This window comes from Chiloscyllium punctatum, chromosome 12 (genome assembly GCF_047496795.1).
Source record: "Chiloscyllium punctatum isolate Juve2018m chromosome 12, sChiPun1.3, whole genome shotgun sequence".
NCBI classification, from domain to species: Eukaryota; Metazoa; Chordata; class Chondrichthyes; order Orectolobiformes; family Hemiscylliidae; genus Chiloscyllium; species Chiloscyllium punctatum.
This window is the reverse complement of record NC_092750.1, coordinates 39,302,258-39,324,206: the sequence shown is the minus strand read 5'-3', so window position 1 is coordinate 39,324,206 and position 21,949 is coordinate 39,302,258. Positions and strand designations below refer to the sequence as shown.

General features: G+C 39.7%; 1 protein-coding gene across 6 annotated transcripts in view; it reads left to right on the top strand.

Annotated features, from left to right (window-relative positions):
• Nucleotides 1–21,949, top strand: part of LOC140483809 (bis(5'-adenosyl)-triphosphatase-like) — a 1,171,574-nt gene that overhangs the window by 752,292 nt on the left and 397,333 nt on the right. For all 6 annotated transcript variants that reach the window (XM_072582436.1, XM_072582437.1, XM_072582433.1 and 3 more), the window contains 2 exons: nucleotides 18,196–18,341; nucleotides 20,813–20,842. In XM_072582436.1, the coding sequence (XP_072438537.1) occupies nucleotides 18,196–18,341; nucleotides 20,813–20,842 (176 nt within the window). The remainder of the gene's footprint in view (nucleotides 1–18,195; nucleotides 18,342–20,812; nucleotides 20,843–21,949) is intronic.

Here is a 21,949-nt window from a genome sequence, read left to right as displayed (position 1 = left end):
GTGAAGACTCAAGGCATTCAAAACTGGCCAGCAGCCCTCAAGTCTAATTAGAACTTGTTACAACTTTTGTGCATTTTATAATTTTGGCTTAAATTTGTCAGTGTAAAAGTTGTGATGTTGGTTTGCTACTTCCATATGATTTGCTGGTGTTGGGAAATCCAACCCTCCCTGCAGAAATTGAGCATAGGTGCATAATTAATATAACTGCTCCCCTTTATTGCAATTATCTATCCAATGGCATTTTAATTTCCCAGATAGATTCATTGAGATGTACAACACGGAAATAGACCCTTCGGTCCGACTCGTCCAAGCTGACCAGATATGTTAAATTAATCTGGTCCCATTTGCCAGCATTTGGCTCATATCCTTCTAAGCCTTTCCTATTCATATACCCATCCAGGTGCCTATTAAATGTTATAATTATACGAGCCTCCACCATTTCCTCTGGCAGCTCGTTCCATACATCTACCCCCCCCCTCTGCATGAAGGTCTAAATAGGGTCTATTTACCCTATCCATGCCCTTCATGATTTTACAAACCTCTATAAGATTGCTCTACAGCCTCCGAAGCTCCAGGGAAAATAGTCCCATTCTATTCAGCCTCTCCCTCCAGCTCAAACCCCTTCAAGAGTATACTTAAGAGGTAAATCAGGAGGGCAAAACAGGGAAATGAGATAGCTTTGGCAAATAGAATGAAGGAGAATCCAAAGGGTTTTTACAAATATATTAAGTACAAAAGGGGAACTAGGGAGAGAAGAGGGCCCCTCAAAGATCAGGAAGGCGGCCTTTGTGTGGAGCCACAAGAAATGGGGGAGATACTAAATGAATATTTTGCATCAGTATTTACTGTGGAAAAGGATATGGAAGATATAGACTGTAGGGAAATAGATGATGACATCTTGCAAAATGTCCAGAATACAGAGGAGGAAGTGCTGAATGTCTTGAAACAGTTAAAGGTGGATAAATCCCCAGGATCTGATCAGGTCTACCCGAGAACTCTGTGGGAAGCTAGAGAAGTGATTGCTGGGTCTCTTGCTGAGATATTTGTATCATTGATAGTCACAGGTGAAGTGCCAGAAGACTGGAGGTTCGCAAACATGGTGCCACTGTTTAAGAAGGGCAGTAAAGACAAGCCAGGGAACTATTGACCGGTGAGCCTGACCTCAGTGTTGGGCAAGTTGTTGGAGGGAATCCTGAGAGACAGGATATACATGTATTTGGAAAGGCAAGGACTGATTCGGGATAGTCAACATGGCTTTGTGCGTGGGAAATCATGTCTAACTAACTTGATTGAGTTTTTTGAAGTAACAAAGAAGATTGATGAGGGCAGAGTGGTAGATGTGATCTATATGGACTTCAGTAAGGCGTTCGACAAGTTTTCCCATGGGAGACTGATTAGCAAGGTTAGATCTCATGGAATACAGGGAGAACTAGCCATTTGGATACAGAACTGGCTCAAAGGTAGAAGACAGAGGGTGGTGTTGGAGGGTTGTTGGAGGGTTGACCAGTGGAGTGCCACAAGGATCAGTGCTGGGTCCTCTACTTTTTGTCATTTAGTGGACAGCGGAGAGGGTTACCTCAGATAACACAGGATCTGGACCAGATGGGCTAATGGGCTGAGAAGTGCCAGATGGAGTTTAATTCAGATAAATGCGAGGTGCTGCATTTTGGGAAAGCAAATCTTAGCAGGATTTATACACTTAATGGTAAGGTCCTAGGCAGTGTCGCTGAACAAAGAGACCTTGGAGTGCAGGTTCATAGCTCCTTGAAAGTGGAGTCGCAGGTAGATAGGATAGTGAAGAAGGCGTTTGGTATGCTTTCCTTTATTGGTCAGAGTATTGAGTACAGGAATTGGGATGTCATGTTGCGGCTGTACAGGGCATTGGTTAGGCCACTGTTGGAATATTGCGTGCAATTCTGGTCTCCTTCCTATCGGAAAGATGTTGTGAAACTTGAAAGAGTTCAGAAAAGATTTACAAGGATGCTGCCAGGGTTGGAGGATCTGAGCTACAGGGAGAGGCTGAACAGGCTGGGGCTGTTTTCCCTGGAGCATCAGAGGTTGAGGGGTGACCTTATAGAGGTTTACAAAATCATGAGGGGCATGCATAGGATAAATTGCCAAAGTCATTTCCCTGGGGTCGGGGAGTCCAGAACTAGAGGGCATAGGTTTCGGGTGAGAGGGGAAAGATATAAAAGAGACCTAAGGGACAACTTTTTCACGCAGAGGGTAGTACGTGTATGGAATGAGCTGCCAGAGGATGTGGTGGAGGCTGGTACAATTGCAACATTTAAGAAGCATTTGGATGGGTATAAGAATAGGAAGGGTTTGGAGGGATATGGGCCGGGTGCTGGCAGGTGGGTCTAGATTGGGTTGGGATATCTGGTCGGCACGGACAGGTTGGACCGAAGGGTCTGTTTCCATGCTCTATGTCTCTATGACTCTATGACTCTAATCCTGGAAACATCCTTGTAAATCTCTTCTGAACCCTTTCAAGTTTCACACCATCCTTCCGAGATGAGGGAGACCAGAATTGCACACAATATTCCAAAAGTGGCCTAACCAATGTCCTGTACAACCACAACATGACCTCCCAATTCCTATACTGAATACTCTGACCAATCTACTACACATCTCTAAAAGAAACTACAGAGAATAGAAAGAGACTCTTAAAGGTCAATCAGTGCCTTTCCTTCATCTAAATGCCCACCGCCGTTGGTTTTTGCCTCCGGCAGGGTATCCTTAACTGATAGGGCACTACTTATGCCATCCACATAACATAAACTAGGTTGTAAATCATGTAATATCAAAGAATTAAACAGATATTTGTTACAGACGGCTATTATATGCAATTATTACAATCACGGGCACAGAAATTTCTAGGATGTTATAAGGCTATTTTGTTACAGAAGAATATGTTCGAGCAGTATGTCATGCTTCAAGTGGGTTCTATAAGATAGTGTCTAAGACTTTTATATCCTGAGCCACGTAATTGTGATGATTTAATTAGCATGTTGATAAAAGGAATACTGACTGTAAGACAGAAGACAACATCCCTCTTTTTTTTAAAAATAAATTATCCCATACAGACATATATGATTGTCCATAGACATGTTTTCTCCATTCAACAGTCCTACGAACAGGTAAAACACTGTTGACAAAACTAACAGTTCAAATTTCAGTATAATGCTTTGGAAATTTTCACAACTTATTGTGATCTGCTGATCATACACCTACCTGGAGAGGTACACATTGTTCTTCATTGCACCTATTTGATAACTTGGCTGGCTGGCTGTTGGTTGCTGACACTGAACATCACTGTGCACTCGTCAATGTTGGTGATTTTCTCCTCACTCTCTTCTTTCACGATTGAGATAGGTTCTATTTATTTACAATATTGCACCATGATCCATAAGACTTTGAATGATCTGAGCTGGTTGCATATTTTACTAACCTTTGCTGCTGTCCAAATATTTATATTGTATTTAAATTTCTAATTTGCACTTTGTAGCCAGTGTGCAGTTTTGATTTCACTCATCATGTAACTCTTCATCTTTCTCAGTCTTTGAAGTAGAATGTCCTTTGTCTCAGAATTGCTCGACAATTAGTTGCTGGATACAGTTGTTTGCACTTACATTCTGAATATCAAGCATGAGCTGGGGATATACAGGCAGTTCTTCTATAATGCGATGGTTGCGTTCTTGTGCGACCCTGCACTATATGAAATTTGCGCAAGAAAAATAGCAGTTAAAATGTTGATGGTGTAATCGTGTTATAGCCAACACACTATTTTAAAGTTCGCATTTTAGAAACAGCATCCCCTATTTGTCAATCACGTTACAGACAATTTGCGTTGATGAAACATGCATTATAGCAGACTTGTAATCTCTTCTCCATTGATTTTGCATGAAAATGTCGCAATCCAATATGAAAATCTTGTTTTGTTATTCAACACTCCGCACTGTAGGGATTCTCTGACTCTATGAAAGAGGCCATTAGGCCCATAGAGTCTGCACTGATCCTTTAAAGAGCATCCCACCCAGATCCAACCCTGCATTTACCATGACTAATCCACCCAACCCTGCATTTACCATGACTATTCCACCCAACCCTGCATTTACCATGACTAATCTACCTAACCTTCACATTTTTGGACTTTGGTGGAAACTGGAGCACCCAGTAGAAACCATACAGACACAGGGAGAATGTGCAAACTCCACACAGAATCTGGCTGAAATCGAACCCGGATCTCTGGCATTGTGAGGCAGCAGTGTTAGCTGATGTGACACTGTGCCACCTGCTCATTAATTATAGTACCTACCATATATTTCCTAGAACATTTCAGTCTGGATAGTGAAGTGAATATGTGATATGGGTTACATCCACTTACAAGAACATAATAGAACATAAGAACGAGGAGTCGGCCATCTAGCCCTTCAAGCCTGCTCCGCCATTCAATAAAGTCATGGCTGATCTTTTTGTGGACTCAGAACCACTTACCCATGCTCTTATCGTATCCCTTAATTCCTTTATTTTTCAAAAAATATCTACCTTAGCTTTAAAACCGTTTACTAAGTAGTGTCAACTACTTCCCTGAGCAAAGAATTCCATAGATTTACAACCCTCTGGGTGAAGAGGTTCCTTCTCAATTCAGTCCTAAATCTGCTCCCTCTAATCTTGAGGCTATACCTTCTTGCTTTAGTTTTACCTACCAGTGGAAACATTCTCTCTCCTTCTATCTTATCCATTCCCTTTATAATTTTATATGTTTCTATAAGATTCCCCCCTCATTCTTCTGAATTCCAATGAATATAATCCCTGTCTCCTCAGTCTGTCCTCATAAGCCAACCCCCTCAACTCCGGAATTAACCTCATGAACCTCCTCTACACCCCATCCAGTGCCAATACATCCTTTCTCAAGTATGGAGACCAAAACTGCACACAGTACCCCAGGTATGGCCTCACCAGCACCCTGTACAGCTGCAACATTACCTTTCTGCTTTTAAACTCAATCCCTGAAGCAATGAAGGGCAAAATTCCATTTGCCTTTCTCATTACTTATATCTGCAAACCAATCTTCTGTGGTTCATGCACAAGGACACCCAGGTCTCTCTGCATAACAGCATGCTGCATCTTTTTACCATTTAAGTAATAATCCTTTTTACTGTTACTCCTACCAAAATGGATTACTTCACATTTATTAACATTGTATTCAATCTGCCAGACCTTTGCCCACTCACTCAATGTATCTAAGTTCCTCTACAAACTTTCACAGTCCTTTGCACACTTTGCTTTGCCACTCATCTTAGTGTCATCTGCAAACTTTGATACATTACACATGGTTCCCAACTCCAAATCATCTATTTAAATTGTAAATAATTGAGTTCCCAACACCAATTTCTGAGGCACACCATTAGTCACTGATTCCAGCCAGAATAGCATTCATTTATCCCCACTTTTTGCTTCCTGTTAGTCAACCAATCCTCTATCCATGCTAATACTTTACCCATAATGCCATGCATCCTTATCTTATGCAGCTGTGTCATGTGTGGCACCTTGTCAAGGCCTTTGGAAATCTAGGTACCCCACATCCACTGGGTCCCTATTATCCACCATGCTTGTAATGTCTTCATAGAATTCCAAACAAGTTGTCAAACATGACCTGCCCTTCATGAACCCATGCTCTGTCTGTCCAACAGAACAATTTCTATTGAGATGCCCTGCTATTTCTTCCTTGGTAATAGGCTCAAGCATCTTCCCCACGATAGAGATTAAGCTAACTGGTCTATAATTTGCCATCTTTTGTCCACCTCCCTTTTTAAACACCTCCCTTTTTCCTGTTTTCCAATCTTCTGGGAATGCCCTAGAGTTAAGCGAATTTTGGAAACTTACCACCAGTGCAAACGTTATTTCTCCCGCCATCTCTTTTAGTATCCTGGGATGTATTCCATCAGGCCTAGGAGACTTATCTATCCTTAGCTCCATTAGCTTGCCCAACACTACATCTTCCATAATAATGATTGTTTCCAGGTCCTCACATACTTTTGTCAATTACTGACATGTTGTTAGTGTCCTCCACTGTGAAGACCAATACAAAATACATGTTCAATGCCACAGTCATTTCATCATATCCCAAAACTAAATACTCCTTCTCATACTCTAAAGGACCAATGTCGAAGAGAGTGTGCTGGAAAAGCACAGTTGGTCAGGCAGCATCTGAGGAGCAGGAGAATCAATGTTTCAAGCATAAGCCCTTCATCAAGAATGACACCAATGTTTATTTTAGCCACTCTTTTTTGCTTTATGTATTTATATAAACCTTTGCTAACTGTCTTTATATTCTGTGCTAGTTTTTTTTCATGTTCTATCTTACTTTTCTTTATGGCTTTCCATTGACCTTTAAAGTTTTCCCAGTCTTCTAGTTTCATGGTGATTTTGGCCACTTTGTATGCCTTCTTTGTCAATTTGGTAGCCTCCCTTATTTCCTTAGACGTCCATAGAAGATTACTCCTTTTCTTACAATCCTTCTTTTTCACTGCAATACACTTGTTTTGAGCATTTTGAAAAATTTCTTCGTAAGTTCTCCACTGCTCATCAATTGTGCCACCATAGAATCTTTGTTTCCAGTCTACTCTAGCCAGGTGCTCCTTCATTCTATGTAGCCCCCCTTGTTCAAGTACTTACTGCACATGCCTTGAACCAGTTTGTTTGTGAACTGTGGTCCGCTGATCTGGTCTGATAATCTGATCTTGTATACTGAATAAACTGAAAATACTTCTCATTGTATCAGAGATGGTCATACTCATATTGCTAAGTTGTCAACCAACTGGAAATTTTGAGGTGTGCACTGAAAAAGGTGAGTATATGTGTTGCTACTTTCATTTAAAAGCACACACATATATATAAAAAACACATGTGGAATATGATGTGATTGTAGAACCTCCCTCCACTGTTAGGATTGATACATTTAGTATGCTTCACGTGCATTTTGAGTCATTGAATATCCTGATTTATCCCTGGCTAGTACACACATTCAAGCTGTAGCTGTCTTGGACATTCAATACCCATATGTCTCTGGTCATGATATCCAAGGGTAATGTTTTTACTATTAGGACTTGGTTGCTGTTGAGAATGACGTATTGTGATAGACCAAGTCCTTCATTGTATGGCAAAGATAGCCAATTTCTCTCAAGTATTTCTTTAATCTTGTCAGAGCACCTTTGGCGAATGGTCTTTTGCAAATCTTACACTTGCTCATCTTCAGCAGTTGCTGATTGCAACTGTCTCTCACCAAAGCTTATTCAAAACCAACTATTGCAGGTCATTGATAAGTATGTACCAGTCAAGCATGGAAGAAGTTGTCAAGTGTGGGAGCCATGGTTTACTAAGGAAGTTGAATCTCTTGTCAAGAGGAAGAAGAAGTCTTATGTTAGGATGAGATATGAAGGCTCAGTTGAGGTGCTTGAGAGTTATAAGTTAGCCAGTAAAGACCTAAAGAGCGAGCTAAGAAGAGCTGGGAGGGGACATGAGAAGTCATTGGCGGATAGCATCAAGGAAAACCCTAAGGCTTTCTATACCTAGAATAACTAGAGTAAGGTTAGGGTCAATCAAGCATTGTAGTGGGAAGTTGTGCATGGAATCAGAGGAGATAGAGGACATGCTAAAGGAATACATTTTGTCAGTATTCACACTAAAAAAAGACAATGTGGTTGAAGAGAATACTGGGCTATAGGCTACTAGACTAGATAGGGTTGAGGTGCATAAGGAGGAGGTGTTAGCAATTCTGGAAAGTGTACAAATAGATAAGTCACCTGGGCTGGATGGAAATTATCCTAGGATTCTCTGGGAAGCCAGGGAGGAAATTGCCGAGCCTTTGGCTTTGATCTTTATGTCGTCATTGTCTACAGGAATAGTGCCAGGAGACTGGAGGATAGCAAATATTGTTCACTTGTTCAAGAAGAGGAGTAGAGACAACCCTGGAAATTATAGACCTGTGAGCCTTACTTCAGTTGTGGGTAAAATGTTGGAAAGGGTTATAAGAGGTAGGATTTATAATCATCTAGAGATGAATAAGTTGATTAGGGATAGTCAACACGTTTTTGTGAATGGTAGGTGATGCCTCACAAACCTTATTGAGTTCTTTGAGAAGGTGACCAAACAGGTGGATGAGGGTAAAGCGGTTGATATGGCATATATGGATTTCAGTAAGGCGTTTCATAAGATTTCCCATGGTAGGCTATTGCACAAAGTACAGAGACATGAGGGTGATTTAGTGGTTTGGATCAGAAATTGGCTAGCTGAAAGACAGAGGGTAGTGGTTGATGGGAAATATTTATCCTGGAGTTCAGTTACTAGTGGAGTGCCACAAGGATCTGTTTTGGTCCACTGTTGTTTGTAATTTATATAAATGACCTGGGTGTGGGCATAGAAGGATGGGTTAGTAAGTTTGCAGATGACACTAAGGTCGGTAGAGTTGTGGATAGTGACAAAGGATGTTGTAGGCTACAGAGACACATAGATAAGCTGTAGAGCTGGGCTGAGAAGTGGCAAATAGAGTTTAATGCTGAAAGTGTGAGGTGATTCACTTTGGAAGGAGTAACAAGAATGCAGTAATGGGCTAATGGTAAGATTCTGGGTAGTTTTGATGAGCAGAGAGATCTCAGTGTCCAGGTACAAAGATCCTTGAAAGTTGCCACCCAGGTTAATAGGGTTGTTAGGAAGGCGTATGGTGTGTTGGCTTTTATTGGTAAGAGGGATTGAGTTTCGGAACCATGAGAGCATGCTGCAGCTGTACAAACATCTGGTGCGGCCACATTTGGAGTATTGCATACAGTTCTGGTCACCGCATTATAGAAGGGATGTGGAGGCTTTGGAAAGGTTTTAGAGGAGATTTACCAGGATGTTGCCTGATACGGAGAGAAGCTCTCATGAGGAAAGGCTGAGGGACTTGAGGCTGTTTTCATGACAGAGAAGAAGGTTGAGAGGTGACTTAATTGAGACGTATAAGATAATCAGAGGATTAGATAAGTTGGACAATGAGAGCCCTTTTCCTCGGATGGTGATAGCTAGCATGAGGGGACATAGCTCTAAATTGAGGGTGATAGATATAGGACAGATGTCAGAGGTAGTTTCGCTACTCAGAGAGTAGTAGGGGCATGGAACGCACTCCCTGCAACAGTAGTAGACTCTCCACATTTAAGGGTATTTAAATGGTCATTGGATAGGCATATGGACGAGAATGGAATGGTGTATGTTAGATGGGCTTCAGATTGGTTCCATCGGTCGGTGCAACATCGAGGGCGAAAGAGGTTGTATTGCGCTGTAATGTTTTTTTCTACATTCTAAAGCATTACAGTTCAACTTTGAGAACATCATCAACTTGATGGTTCAGAACATCTCCATGTAGGTGAAGACATGTATCTTATCTTTGGAGTGTAATCTGTTTAGCATGTTAAATATGATCAACTTGGTACCTGGCTTCTCTCTCATTTGAATGTTGTATCTTTGCACTTTGACTAGTCGACTATGCAAATATGACTGTGCACTTGTTCATGGTTTACAGCAGACCATTGCTAGTGGCTTATGTTCTGTTTCAACAGTGAGTTTCTTTTACCAAATAAGTCGGTGTGACATCACATGATGCCAAATATCAGAGTTGATGTCTCACACTCTATATTGGAGTAGTTTTTGTGCACATGAAAGGGTTTTGAACCAAATGCAATTCATTTTTTGTCTTGTAAAAAATATGCTCCTAGGCTTTTTTGCAATGCATTGATTTTGAGAATCATCTATTTCCTGGAGTCATAGTATTGCAGTTGGCAAGGTTTTGCTGAGAAGATCATAATGTACTGGTGCTTGTTTTGCTACCAGTGAAGGTATCCTTCTTGAGGAAATCTCTCAGCAGAATATGTTTCCCATGAAATTAGAATATGTGGTGAGATGAGAAATCCAAGGAATGTATCACAGATCCTTTTGGGGTGGGCATATGTATTCCCGATCTTACCTAGATTGGGATGGACTCCTGGGTGAAATAAATGGACTTGAAGATGTTTTATTGGCTGTCATTGACCTGACACTTCATACTGTTAAATTTCAATTCCTGTTCTGTTGCCATCAGTACATGAAAGCTTTAGTGATACTGTGCCCTTGTCTTACATATGATCATGATATCGTCAGCCAAGCAAACAAATCTGAGTATGTTTCATTAGTCCTATGCATGAGCTGCTGGAATAATCTATGGCTTACTAATAGTTCAGATGGTAACTACTGGAAACAGTACATCCAAATGGTATCCTAAATGTTTCAAACTCCTAGGATAGACTGAGTTGGGGAGGAATTTATTCTTTGAGGTTTGTGAATCTTTGGAACTCCTTGCTGCAGAGAGCTGTGGGGGCAGAGTCCTTGTGTTTATTTAAGGTTGAGATAGATAGATCATTAGGGAAATCAAGTGTTATAAGAAAAGGACAGGAAAGTGGACATGAGGAATATTGGATCAGCCATGATCCTATTGAATGGCGAGAAGGCTCAAGGAGCCAAATTACCTATTCCTGCTCCTATTTCTTATGAGCTTATGGTCCTAGGATTCTGCTAAATGAACAGACCTGTAGACGTGCTATAATTTGGAAAGGAATATGGCTCTGAATAACTTAGGACTTAATTCTTCCTGCATCACTACTTTATACCTTTGAAGTGACAGGTTGAGATGACTTGGATCTAGGCATACTCACATGGAGACATCTTTCTTTAAAACACTTGTTCTTGAGTTGTGACAATTTGTGCAAAGATATACCTTCTGAATTGTATCATTTTGTTCCATCGCATTCAGTTCCACTTGAAGCTTCTCCTGAATGTGTAAATTGCACTTCCTTAGAGGATCAATTGTGTCATCCTTAAAATGAAATATTGTGTTATCTTTAAAATTGGTCTGGTACAGGTGTTTGAGATCATTGATTCAATTGCATCAAGCACTGTTCCACCACAATGGATGCAGTTTGAATTTCATAAATTACGACTGTAACAAGGTCTTAGCATGCTGATGGCCCTGTCACTGCTGTCCCGTTGTTATTGACCAAGCAGAAGATTTTGGGAAGCTAGGATGAGTTGCCACATTAACTCCACTGCGAGTTTTGCCAACGGACACAGCTGGTAAATTGGTATATGCTGTGAGATTATTTCTTTTAGCCTGTACCATGAAAAACCACTTACTTCAGTATGATTTTAAAAATAAGTAGTGGTAATAAGTTGGCTTGGATGTCAATTTTAGATTTTTGGGTGTGCCTATTCAGGGTATATGATTGTAAGTGGTTGTTGAAGCTTCTAGCAATAAAGGGCACTAAAGTAAAGACTCTATTTCAGAGAGTCAGGACATCAATGATGTGCCAAATGTTTACTTCATTTTGCTGCTAGGTTCTGAGATTTAGTTTTACAGAAGTAGATTAATTGTTCCTTGAGATTTTGGTGCAATCCATCCCACGAAAAAGCTTTCACCCAGTTCTATTTATGAAAATACTATGAAGATTTCAAAGCCTGAAGAATTAGAACATTGCCATCATTATGTTTTTTTCTGTATGAAGTTTTACAACATTTCTGCCTCTGTTTTCTGTCCAATTGTGAATTGGGATTTGGAGTTTACTTCTTGCATGTGACCTGAAGGTTACATCTATAAATACGTTAATCTTATCAATGTCAAATTACAACAAAATGTCATCCTATTGTCACCTCACTAAAATATGCTGAAACTTAAAATAAGCATAAGGTGGCACAGATCAACATAAATAATCAGGACCCAAGGTAATACTGAACACATAGGCATGTTCCTTCTGTGAACGTGAAAGTTGACATTTCAGCTCATTTGAGCATTGTTTCGGAATCTGTTGTCAGGGAAGCTTTTCAATTTAAATTTGACAAGTAGATTTTTATAACAGAAGTATTTAATGAAATAAGACACAGAGCTGTACAGGTTTTTCAAAAACATGTACTGGAATAATTGTGATTAAATAATCACAAAAATGACTTGTCTCTCCCACCTGACAAATACAACTGGAGGATATTCTCATTTGGGAATCATGCATGTGGACAGTTTTGTAAGCAAAGATTTATTTGGATGGAGGGTTTGATTGAGGCACTTGAAAGATTGAGAAGATTTGAGCATATTCTAGTTGCATACACAACTCAATTATGCTTAAAATTTCTCCATGTCTCAGATGCGTTTCTTATCTGAAAACAGTATTGAAATGTCAGCATGGATTGTGTGTGCAAGCTCTGGAGTGTAGCTTTAACTTAATTCTGTCAGCCTCAGATACAACTTCAACCACTGAGTGCAGGCTGATACCAAATAGGTACCCATTTTGAGAGGGTGCAAGAGGTGACAGCCTAATGGTATTACTGCTGGAATGTTAATCCAGAGATTTAGGTAATATTCTGGGGACCTGGGTTTGAATCCCACTGAGGCAGATGGTGGAATTTGAATTCAATGAAAATCTAGAATTAAGAGTATTATGAAGACCGTAAATCCATTGTCAATTGTCAGATAGACCCATCTGGTTCACAAATGTCCTTGAGGGAAGCAAACTGCCATCCTTACCTGGTCTGGCCTCCATGTGACTCCAGACCCACAGCAATGTGGTTGACCCAGATGGCAATTAAGGATGGACAATAAATGCTGACCTAGCGAATGACACCCTCATCCTGTCAATGAATTAAAAAAAAGGAATTTAACTAAGTTCACATTGAACTTTAAAGTTGGTCGCCCTTAAGTCTTAAGATCTGAAGGAACACAATCACAAAATAAGGAACATTGTCCCTTAAGTGTCCTTAATTCGCAGCTATTTCCCATGTCCATATCTAGTACAAGATCAAACTTCTGTGAAATTTATGACTCAATATCCAAATTAATTCAGTAATCTGTGAAGGTAGGTGAATGGAGGTAAATCGGGGGGAGTTGGGGGAACACTGAGGTAAATCTGCTTTTGAAAAAGATATTGTGGAGGAATTTCCGTTCGGGCTGAATCAAGAAGGAAATAAGGCCAAAAGACATTATGTAAATTGTTATCTTTGCTGACTCACTATAGTGGCAATTGGCAGAAATAGATTGTTAGCTAGAGTGTTTAAAGAATAAAAGGATAGGTTTCTGATTCCACTGAAAAACAAAAATCATTGCCTTGCTACAACCCTGGACCTGCTAAGCTGCCTTCAGTTTTCTGCTTGCAGTTCAGAAGTTTAAGGAAGTTTTGCTGGGACTAAAAACATTTAAAAGTACCATTGCACTTGTTCATTTCACCCCAGAATACTTTGTAAATTATTTGGGTAACGTTACAAGTTACATCATTGCAGAAGATTTGGGGCATATAATTGAAATCTCATGTCAGACATACGTCAGGTCCAAAATAGTGAACAGAAATCACCACAATACATTCAGTTCTATTCCTGATTTTCTATTGCTTAAAGAAGATAGCAGTCATCATTGGAACCAGGTTCTGATTGACTTTTGCTTGCTCATTTTTAGAGTCCATTAGAAGTAGCATGTTACACACCTTCTGATGATTTCAGCAGTGGGCAGGAAAGGGTTAGGGCTGCTTCAATAATTTTTGATTGTTGAAATAATGTAATTATGATGTACACAATCTCAGCACAAGAAAACATTGTTGTTAGTTTTCCTGTCTTTCTGTACACTATAGCCCCTTGTCATGCATCAAGGAAATTGTGTCCGATGTGGTCCATTGCTAATGGGTTCTTTTTAATTGCTTTTTGGATAATTGGTAAATGTTTCTCACGTACTTGTAGAAATTAGACTGAAGGTTATTTGAGCTACTGTGTGTGTACTATAATGGAATATGGATATGGAACCAGGCAGCACTAACAAGCCTCACAATACATATAATAGGATTTGGAAGTTTATAATTTCTGTAAGTTCTGCTTACTTGACCTGCTTCAGGGCCTTTGACTTTTCCAACTTTATTGATTTAACAGTGACCCTTAATACCAACATTTAAAGTATCAACCACATCTAATAGTTATATATATATATATTTTATATATAGTAAAGGCAAGAGAAAATCAAAAAAAGTGAGATAAAGAGTGAAAACAAAATGAAAGAATGATGTGTATCAAAATACTTTATCAGTTCCAAGCTTGGTCAATGTACTTGTTGGTGTTTAATCCAGACAAACAACTTGCCTGCCTCTATCTTATCTACCCCTTTCATAATTTTATATGTTTCGCTAGGAATGCCATCTCATTTTTCTAAATTCTAGTGAGTACAGTCCCAGGTGGCCCAACCTCTCCTCATAGAGAAACCCCTCATCTCCAGAATCAACCTGGACAACCTCCCCTGCACCATCTCCAAAGCCAGTATAATAGGGATTAGTTGGGCCCGCAACTGTTAATGCTGTGTACAAATGATTTGGAAGAGAAGACCAAATGTGTCATTTCCAAGTTTGCTAAGGACAATAAGTTGAGTGGAAAGGCAAATTGTGCAGAGGATGTGGAGGGTCTGCAGAGATATTTAGATAGGCTAAGTGAGTGGGCATGGGTCTGGCAGATGGTGTACAATGTTGGTAAATGTGAGGTTATCTACTCTGGAAGTAAAAACAGTAGGTCAAATTTTTAATTAAATAGTGAAAGATTGCAGCATGCTATTGTGCAGAGAGACTTAAGATTGCTCGTATATAAATCACTATAAGTTGATTTGCAGGTGCAACAGGTAATCAGGGGAAACAGAATATTGGCTTTCATTGCTAGAGGGATTGGAATTTAAGAGGAGGGAGGTTCTGCTGCAATTGTACAAGGTATTGGTGAGGCCGCACCTGGAGTATTGTGCATAGTTCTGGTCTCCCAACTTGAGGAAGGATATACTGACTTTACAGGTGGTGCAGAGGAGGTTTGCCAGGCTGACTCTGGAGATAAGCTGGTCACCCTATGAAGAGAGTACTCGCTAAAATTTAGAAGAATGAGAGGGTATCTTATAGAAGCATATAAAGTTAAAAATCACACAACACCAAGTTATAGTCCAACAGGTTTATTTGGAAGCACAACTTTTGCAGGGCTACTCCTTCATCAGGTGGATGAAGGAGTGGTGCTTCCAAATAAACCTGTTGAAATATAGCTTGGTGTTGTGTGATTTTTATCTTTTGTACACCCCAGTCCAACACAGGCACTTCCGAATCATGTTATGCAAGGGATAGATAAGATAGAGGCAGGCAAGTTGTTTCTGTTGATAGGTGAGACTAAGACTAGGGGACATGACCTCAAGATGAGGGAGAGTAGATTTAGGGCAGAGGTGAGGAGGAACTGCTTTTCCCAGAGAGTAATGAATCTATGGAATTCTCTGCCCAAGGAAGCAGTAGAGGCAACTTCATTAAATATAATCAAGACACTGTTGGATGGGTTTTTGCATGATAGGAGAATTAAGGGTTATGGGGATAAAGCAGGTAGGAGGAACTGAGACAATGGATAGATCTGTCATGAAATTAATGAATGGTGGAGCAGGCTTGATGAGTCAAATGGCCTTCTCCAGCCTCTACTAAAATGAAAGTAAGAAATGTGAGGTGATGCATTTTGGAAGTTCTAACGCAGGAGGGAAATATTCAATAAATGACAGAACCCTTAGTACCATCAACATACAGACGGACCTAAGCGTAAAGATCCTCAACTCCCTGAAAGTAGCAACACAAGTTGATACTTTCCTTCATTGGTTACAGCATAGAATAATAAAATTGGCAAGTCATTTTGCGGTAATATGGAACTTTAGTTAGGCCACATTTAGAATATTGCGTACAGTTCTGTTTGCCACACTACTAGAAGGATGTGGAGACTTTGGAGAGGGTATAGAAATGGTTTACCAGAATGTTGCCCAGTTTGGAAGGTGTTAGCTAAGCGGAGAGATTGGACAAACTTTGTTTGTTTTCACTTAAATATCGAAGGATGAGGGTCGACTTGATAGAAGTTTACAAAATTATGAGAGGCATGGATAGCCAGAGTCTTTCTCTCATGGTAGAAATGTAAATAACTAGGAGATATAGATTTAAAGTAAAGGGGGTAAGTTTAAAGGAGATGTGAGAGGCAGGTGTTTTTATACAGAGGGTGGTAAGTGCCTGGAATGTACTGCCGGAGGAGTTGGCAGAGGTGGATATAATAGCAATATTTAAGAGGCATCATGACAGACATATGAATAGGCTGGGAATAGGGGGATATCGACTGTGTCAAGGCAAAGGTTTTTAGTGTAGAAAGGCATGTTGTGTTGATGCAGTCTTGATAGGCTGATGGGCCTGCTTCTGTGCTGTACTTTCTTTATTCTTTGCATGTATCAGAAAGCAGAGAACAAGCACAGATAGAATTTTCAGGGTCATAAAGTATTTTAGAGATATGGTATGTAGCTCAATGCGATCCAAAGAATAAAATTTGAAAAGGATGTCATCCAGCTGAATCTGATCAGAAACCAGATTAATATTTTTGTTACAGTTCATGAAAAGTTTTTTTCTATGAGATCAAACTTATTTTTTCATATTGTCAATCCCAAACATATCTCATTAACAATGTACCCCACCCTTACGCTGACACACTCATCCAGTGCTAGCCTCTACTTGTAGATGGAAGTACTCATCACTACATAAGATCCCATGACACTGGCTCCATATTTAAAAGACTATGGGGCACCTGCTGGCAATCTGGAGCTTCCCTACAAGGATAATGACCTCTACTCTGGATGTGGCAGAAAAGGGGAAATTGGCACATCATTTTGTGGATTGGGACCTGAGGATCTTGAGCAGAGTGGTGGAGGGGAGGACTGTCATTTTACAACAAAATTGGTCGAGGAGGCCATGACAGTAGATCCTGCCAGCCTGTTCTGAGGTAGCTAACTGAGTCAATGTGGTCCAAACCGTTTGGGGGAATGTCCAGCAATGTACTGCCGGAGGAGTTGGCAGAGGTGGATATAATAGCAATATTTAAGAGGCATCATGACAGATATACGAATAGGCTGGGAATAGGGGGGTATCGACTGTTTCGAGGCAAAAGGTTTTTAGTGTAGAAAGGCATGTTGTGTTGATGCAGTCTTGATAGGCTGAAGGGCCTGCTTCTGTGCTGTACTTTTTTTGTTCTTTGCATGTATCAGAAAGCAGAGAACAAGCACAAATAGAATTTTCAGGGTCATAAAGTATTTTAGAGATATGGTATGTAGCTCAATGCGATCCAAAGAATAAAATTTGAAAAGTATGTCATCCAGCTGAATCTGATCAGAAACCAGGAAAATCAGTGACCTTTGCTGATTCACCAGGGTAAGTACCACTATCTTCTCTCTGCTGCCCCACATACACTCACTATGCAGCTGGTATAGTATGGTTCAGATGCTATCATAACATGCGGGAGTGAAGGCTGAGTGACTCAACAAGCTGGATTCCAAGATGTTTAAATATCTAAATACCTAAATCCGGAATCTTAAAAAAAATCTTCTTTTACTTGTGAAGCGTATAGATAGAGGCTTTAGGCTGCTTTAATTCCATTTTTAGTGTAGAGGTGGCTTCAACAGGTGGCACACTCTAGTTATCAAATCAAAAGACATGACTTAAAGTGTGGTTGCAGAACGTGATGCAAATTTCAGTGTTATTAACACAGCCATTATCTTTTGAGTTGAATGTACCAGTCAGTGGTTTTGCACATTCTGTACAAATGCTATATGTTTTTAGCAATAAACTTCGAGGTACAGGTTAAGGATAATGTAAATTAGGTTTTACCAACTGTAAAATGTATCTCAAAATCTCAATGTGTTTTGGGTTAGGAACTTGAAAGCTTCACACTTGAACCGACAGCCTAAAGTCAAATATTGTGACAAATTCTACTGATATGAAGGAGAGATTTTGATGAAAGAAAGTCTGTGCAAGGAAGTTTTCAGGAACTGTTTTGTTTCTTTAAAACTTTAACTTTTGTTTCAACCTTGTTTGTTTGAAGAGTAGCCATCAGAAAAATCACTGCTCAGTGGAACTGGGAGTGGCCATTGCTGCCATGAAGTACAATAATATCTGCTATTTATTCCTCTGAATTGACTCTTTAGAAGCTTACAGAAAATAGTTTTGTTTTGTGGATGACATTTAAAAGACAAAGTTGTTTTTTTTAATTTTTGCTACTCATATTTAATTTAATTTATTCTCATTTGAAATTCAAATGGTTCTATGGTATTTTTTTCCTTGACTATCTGTAATAAAGATGTGTTAGTTTGTCCAATCAGATTAACTGAACGTTTTCGAGACCTGCAACCAGATGAGTTGACAGACTTGTTTCAGACAAGCCAGAAAGTTGCAAAGGTTGTGGAGCAGCACTTCAAAGCAACATCGCTGACCATTGCCATTCAGGTTTGTAAGCGAACTGTGGTTTCTTTCAGTAATGAGTGAACGGTAGCTTCACTAAAATATTTTAACTCTGCAATATACAGTACAGTATTCAGAATGGGTTGTACACCGATGAAATCTGAAGAATGCCCATTTCAAGCAGTGTTGTTCAGTTACTAGATTGAAAGATATTTACCTACTGCACCTTATCTGCTCTGAGTGCTTAGTTGTTTTGCTGAGTTTCACGTTTATCTTAAATGTGTTTGAAATGGCTCCACTTCCAAATCAGAATTTGACAAACATGCAATAATCCATAAAGGTTTCATTCATTGTCCATAAAAGAAGGGAAATAAAGTGAAGTAAGGCATATTGAGAGGAAAGAAAGAAGTCACCTGCCTCATTGCCATTTCTTCTTTTTTAAATCATGTTTTTGTCCCACATCTTGTTTCCATAGAAATTCCCATGACACACTACTTCCCTCATTAACTTTCTTTTTTATTACCAGGTTTGTCTGTGCACATCCCAACAGTCCCAATGACACCTGTTTTATTGAAGCTTCTTCATGCCATATTTTGTCAAATTGTACTCCAATGATTACTCATTGTCACTCTCTCCTCATTCTCTGCAATCGAGTTCCTGAGTCCGTTCAAGACTATGATGAGGTCTGGAATTAGTAGTCCTGATAAGACTCAAACTGAGCATCCTTAAACAAATTATTCAAAACTATGTTCCATTTGGTAACACTGTTGATGACACCTTCCATTGCTGTTGATTGAGATTAGGTTGACAAAGTAGTCATTAGCTAGGTTAAGCTTGGCTTCTTTTTAGTGGGTAGGCCAGAGCTGAGAAATGTTCCACATTGTTGGATAGATGACAATTGTAAATGTCCTTAAATGGCTTCGTTAAAATTGCAGCTGGTTCTAAAGACTACAGCATTACTGTGGATGTTATTTTATATTATTTATTATTAAATGGCCCAGAGCCATTTCTGTGTTCATCACACGGAGCCATTTCTTGATTCATGTGGAGAGAACCAGGAAATAGCTGAAGTTTGGCACATATGAGTGTGGGATCTCAAGAAACCCAAGAAGATCATCCATTTTGCACTTCTAACTAAGGATGGTTAAAATTGATCTAGCCTCGTTCTATGCAATAGTATGCTGTTCTCTGCCATCATTAAAGATAGGGTTGTTCATTGAGATAACTCCTCCCATTAGTTTAATTATCCACTACCATTTATGACTGAATATAACAAGAACTCTAATCCATTGTAGAATCACTTTGCTTGGTCCATCACATGCTTCTTCTGTTTCGCATGAATGTGTTGTCGCCTTGTGTTGTAGTTTCACTAGGCTGTCAGCTTATTTTTCTCATACCCATTGCTGTTGGTATGTTCTTCTAGAGTCCTCATTAAGCTAGGTTAGTCATTTGGCTTGATGATAATGGAGGAGTGAAGGATGTGGTAGGCCACAAGTGGTGGTTTAGCTGCATGTCCCTAGTTAGTTGTTCCCTCAAAACAATCTTGACTAGTCAGCTAGTCAACAGTAGTGCAATGCAGTGTAGTGTGATAGTGTAATGGAATCCATAGAACCAATTGCTAAAAGTCTGAGGTTTTGGGACGAATTTAGGGTCAGGAAGGGGAAAGCTAAAACTTCCTTACTAAGGATCAAAAAGCACAGGTAATCTCTCCATCTTAATGGTCTGCCTCTTTCCATCATCTGTTCCCTGATTGACATGGACTTGTCATCCTCATGGTCTCTATCTCTGCACCCTTTCCCCCTCCACCCTGCCCCCTGACTTCTCTCAACTTCTGTGCAGTGTTTTCTGTCCCTGGTCATTCCTCTCAGTATTCTCAGTGGGCCACCTGACCTCTTACAGGATCTCTGTTTCACATTTCTCTGCTGAGCTAAAATCCCAGTTGTCCACCCTCAATCCTCACAGCTCCCAACTTTCTGGATTGTTCTCGACCATCTGCAGTGTTCTAGCTTTCTATTGTAGGCTTCCTTGATGAATGGCTTCTCAATCTGGCTGGCTATCAGAAAGAAAACAAAAATATTCCAATGAGAACATTAAACTAAATTCAGCAGAAAATATCGGAGCCAATGTGTTTCTATCAAGCAGCAACTTTTGTGAAAAGGTGAGAAATATAAAGTGTATGTTCATTCATTTTAAACAGAAAGTATTCGCTATAGACTTTTCTCCCCTGAAGCAATTTAATAAATGTGGTGGCAATTTGATTGAAAAATTTGGTCTGCCACACAAAGTTTCTTGATCAAATTCTTTCCATTAGAGAGCTGAATAAGCAGTAAATGTGGTTTCCAGCACAAATACCATTGCCCAGCTTGCAGTAAACAAAACTGGTTGTGATAATGGATGACTGCCCAGATCACATATAGCTGTCACTCATCTTCAAATGTATTTCAAATGAATACTTCAATTCACTGTCAATGACTAGCAAATCATTAACTCCTCATGTGCTTCTCTTTTTTTTGTAGGATGGACCTGAAGCTGGGCAGACTGTGAAAGTGAGTGCCTTTTAATATTGGTTTTACTGTGCTGTGAAGGGTATGATTCATGATGTCTTTGTTGGAACAAGAGCTCAATATTCTGAGTTATGAGTCCATATAGCCACATAACTGTCATCTTATCATTTAGCACATAATTGTTTTGGCAATAGAACATTATTTATAATACTACCAGAGACAACTAATTTAATATTTACTTTGGTGTCCTTTGGGAAAGAAAATATAATCTAAGAAAAAGGTTCAATAGGTTTTTCTCTGAGCTTAGTGTAGTTTTGAAAACTAGGCCACATAAAGGTTTGTTTACAGAACTAAAGACTTCCAATGCTGTTTCATACTTTGTGCCAATGTTATTTTTACTATCCACATGATGGACTGTTCAGTGAAAATTGAAGCATCAATGTGATTGAATGAATTCAGCCACAGCAGTGTTTTAGAGGGAAAAAGAAAATGAATTTCTCCTAGCAGTTCAATCCATAATTTAAAGAGACATTCTTGCCCGATGCTGAGACATTTACGTAGTCTGACTCCAGAGTGACAAATTGCAACTACTATATCATTTCACTTGATTATCTTTAGCTAACGCTGGATAATATTCTTCCATCTTTGAAAGCTACTAACAATTTTAAACAAAACTTGAATCTGTACAACAAAAGATAGAACCTAATAAAGTACTTATTCTTTATTTATAGATTGGACATGGGAATCGCTGGCTGGCCAGCATTTTATAATTCATCCCTAGTTGCCCTTAAGAAGATGGCAGTGAGTTGCCTTCGGAACCACTGCAGTCCACATGCTGTAGGTTGACCCACAATGCTGTTAGTACACACTGCTGGTACTGAGCAAAGGTAATGGAGAGAGAGTGGATGCTTGTGGATGTGGTGCCAGTCAAGCGACCTGCCTTGTCTTGGGTGGCGTCAAGCTTCTTGAGTGTTCTTGGAGCTGCAGCCATCCAAGCAACTTACCACCCACTTTCCTTTCCTGCCTTTTACGTTAGTTAATCATGCTAAAAAAAATTTCAGGTAAAGTCCACTTTCATTCAAATCTCTGCTCACCTCCAGCCTCTCTTTCCTCGACAAACTCGTTAAATGTATTAGCATCTCATGATTC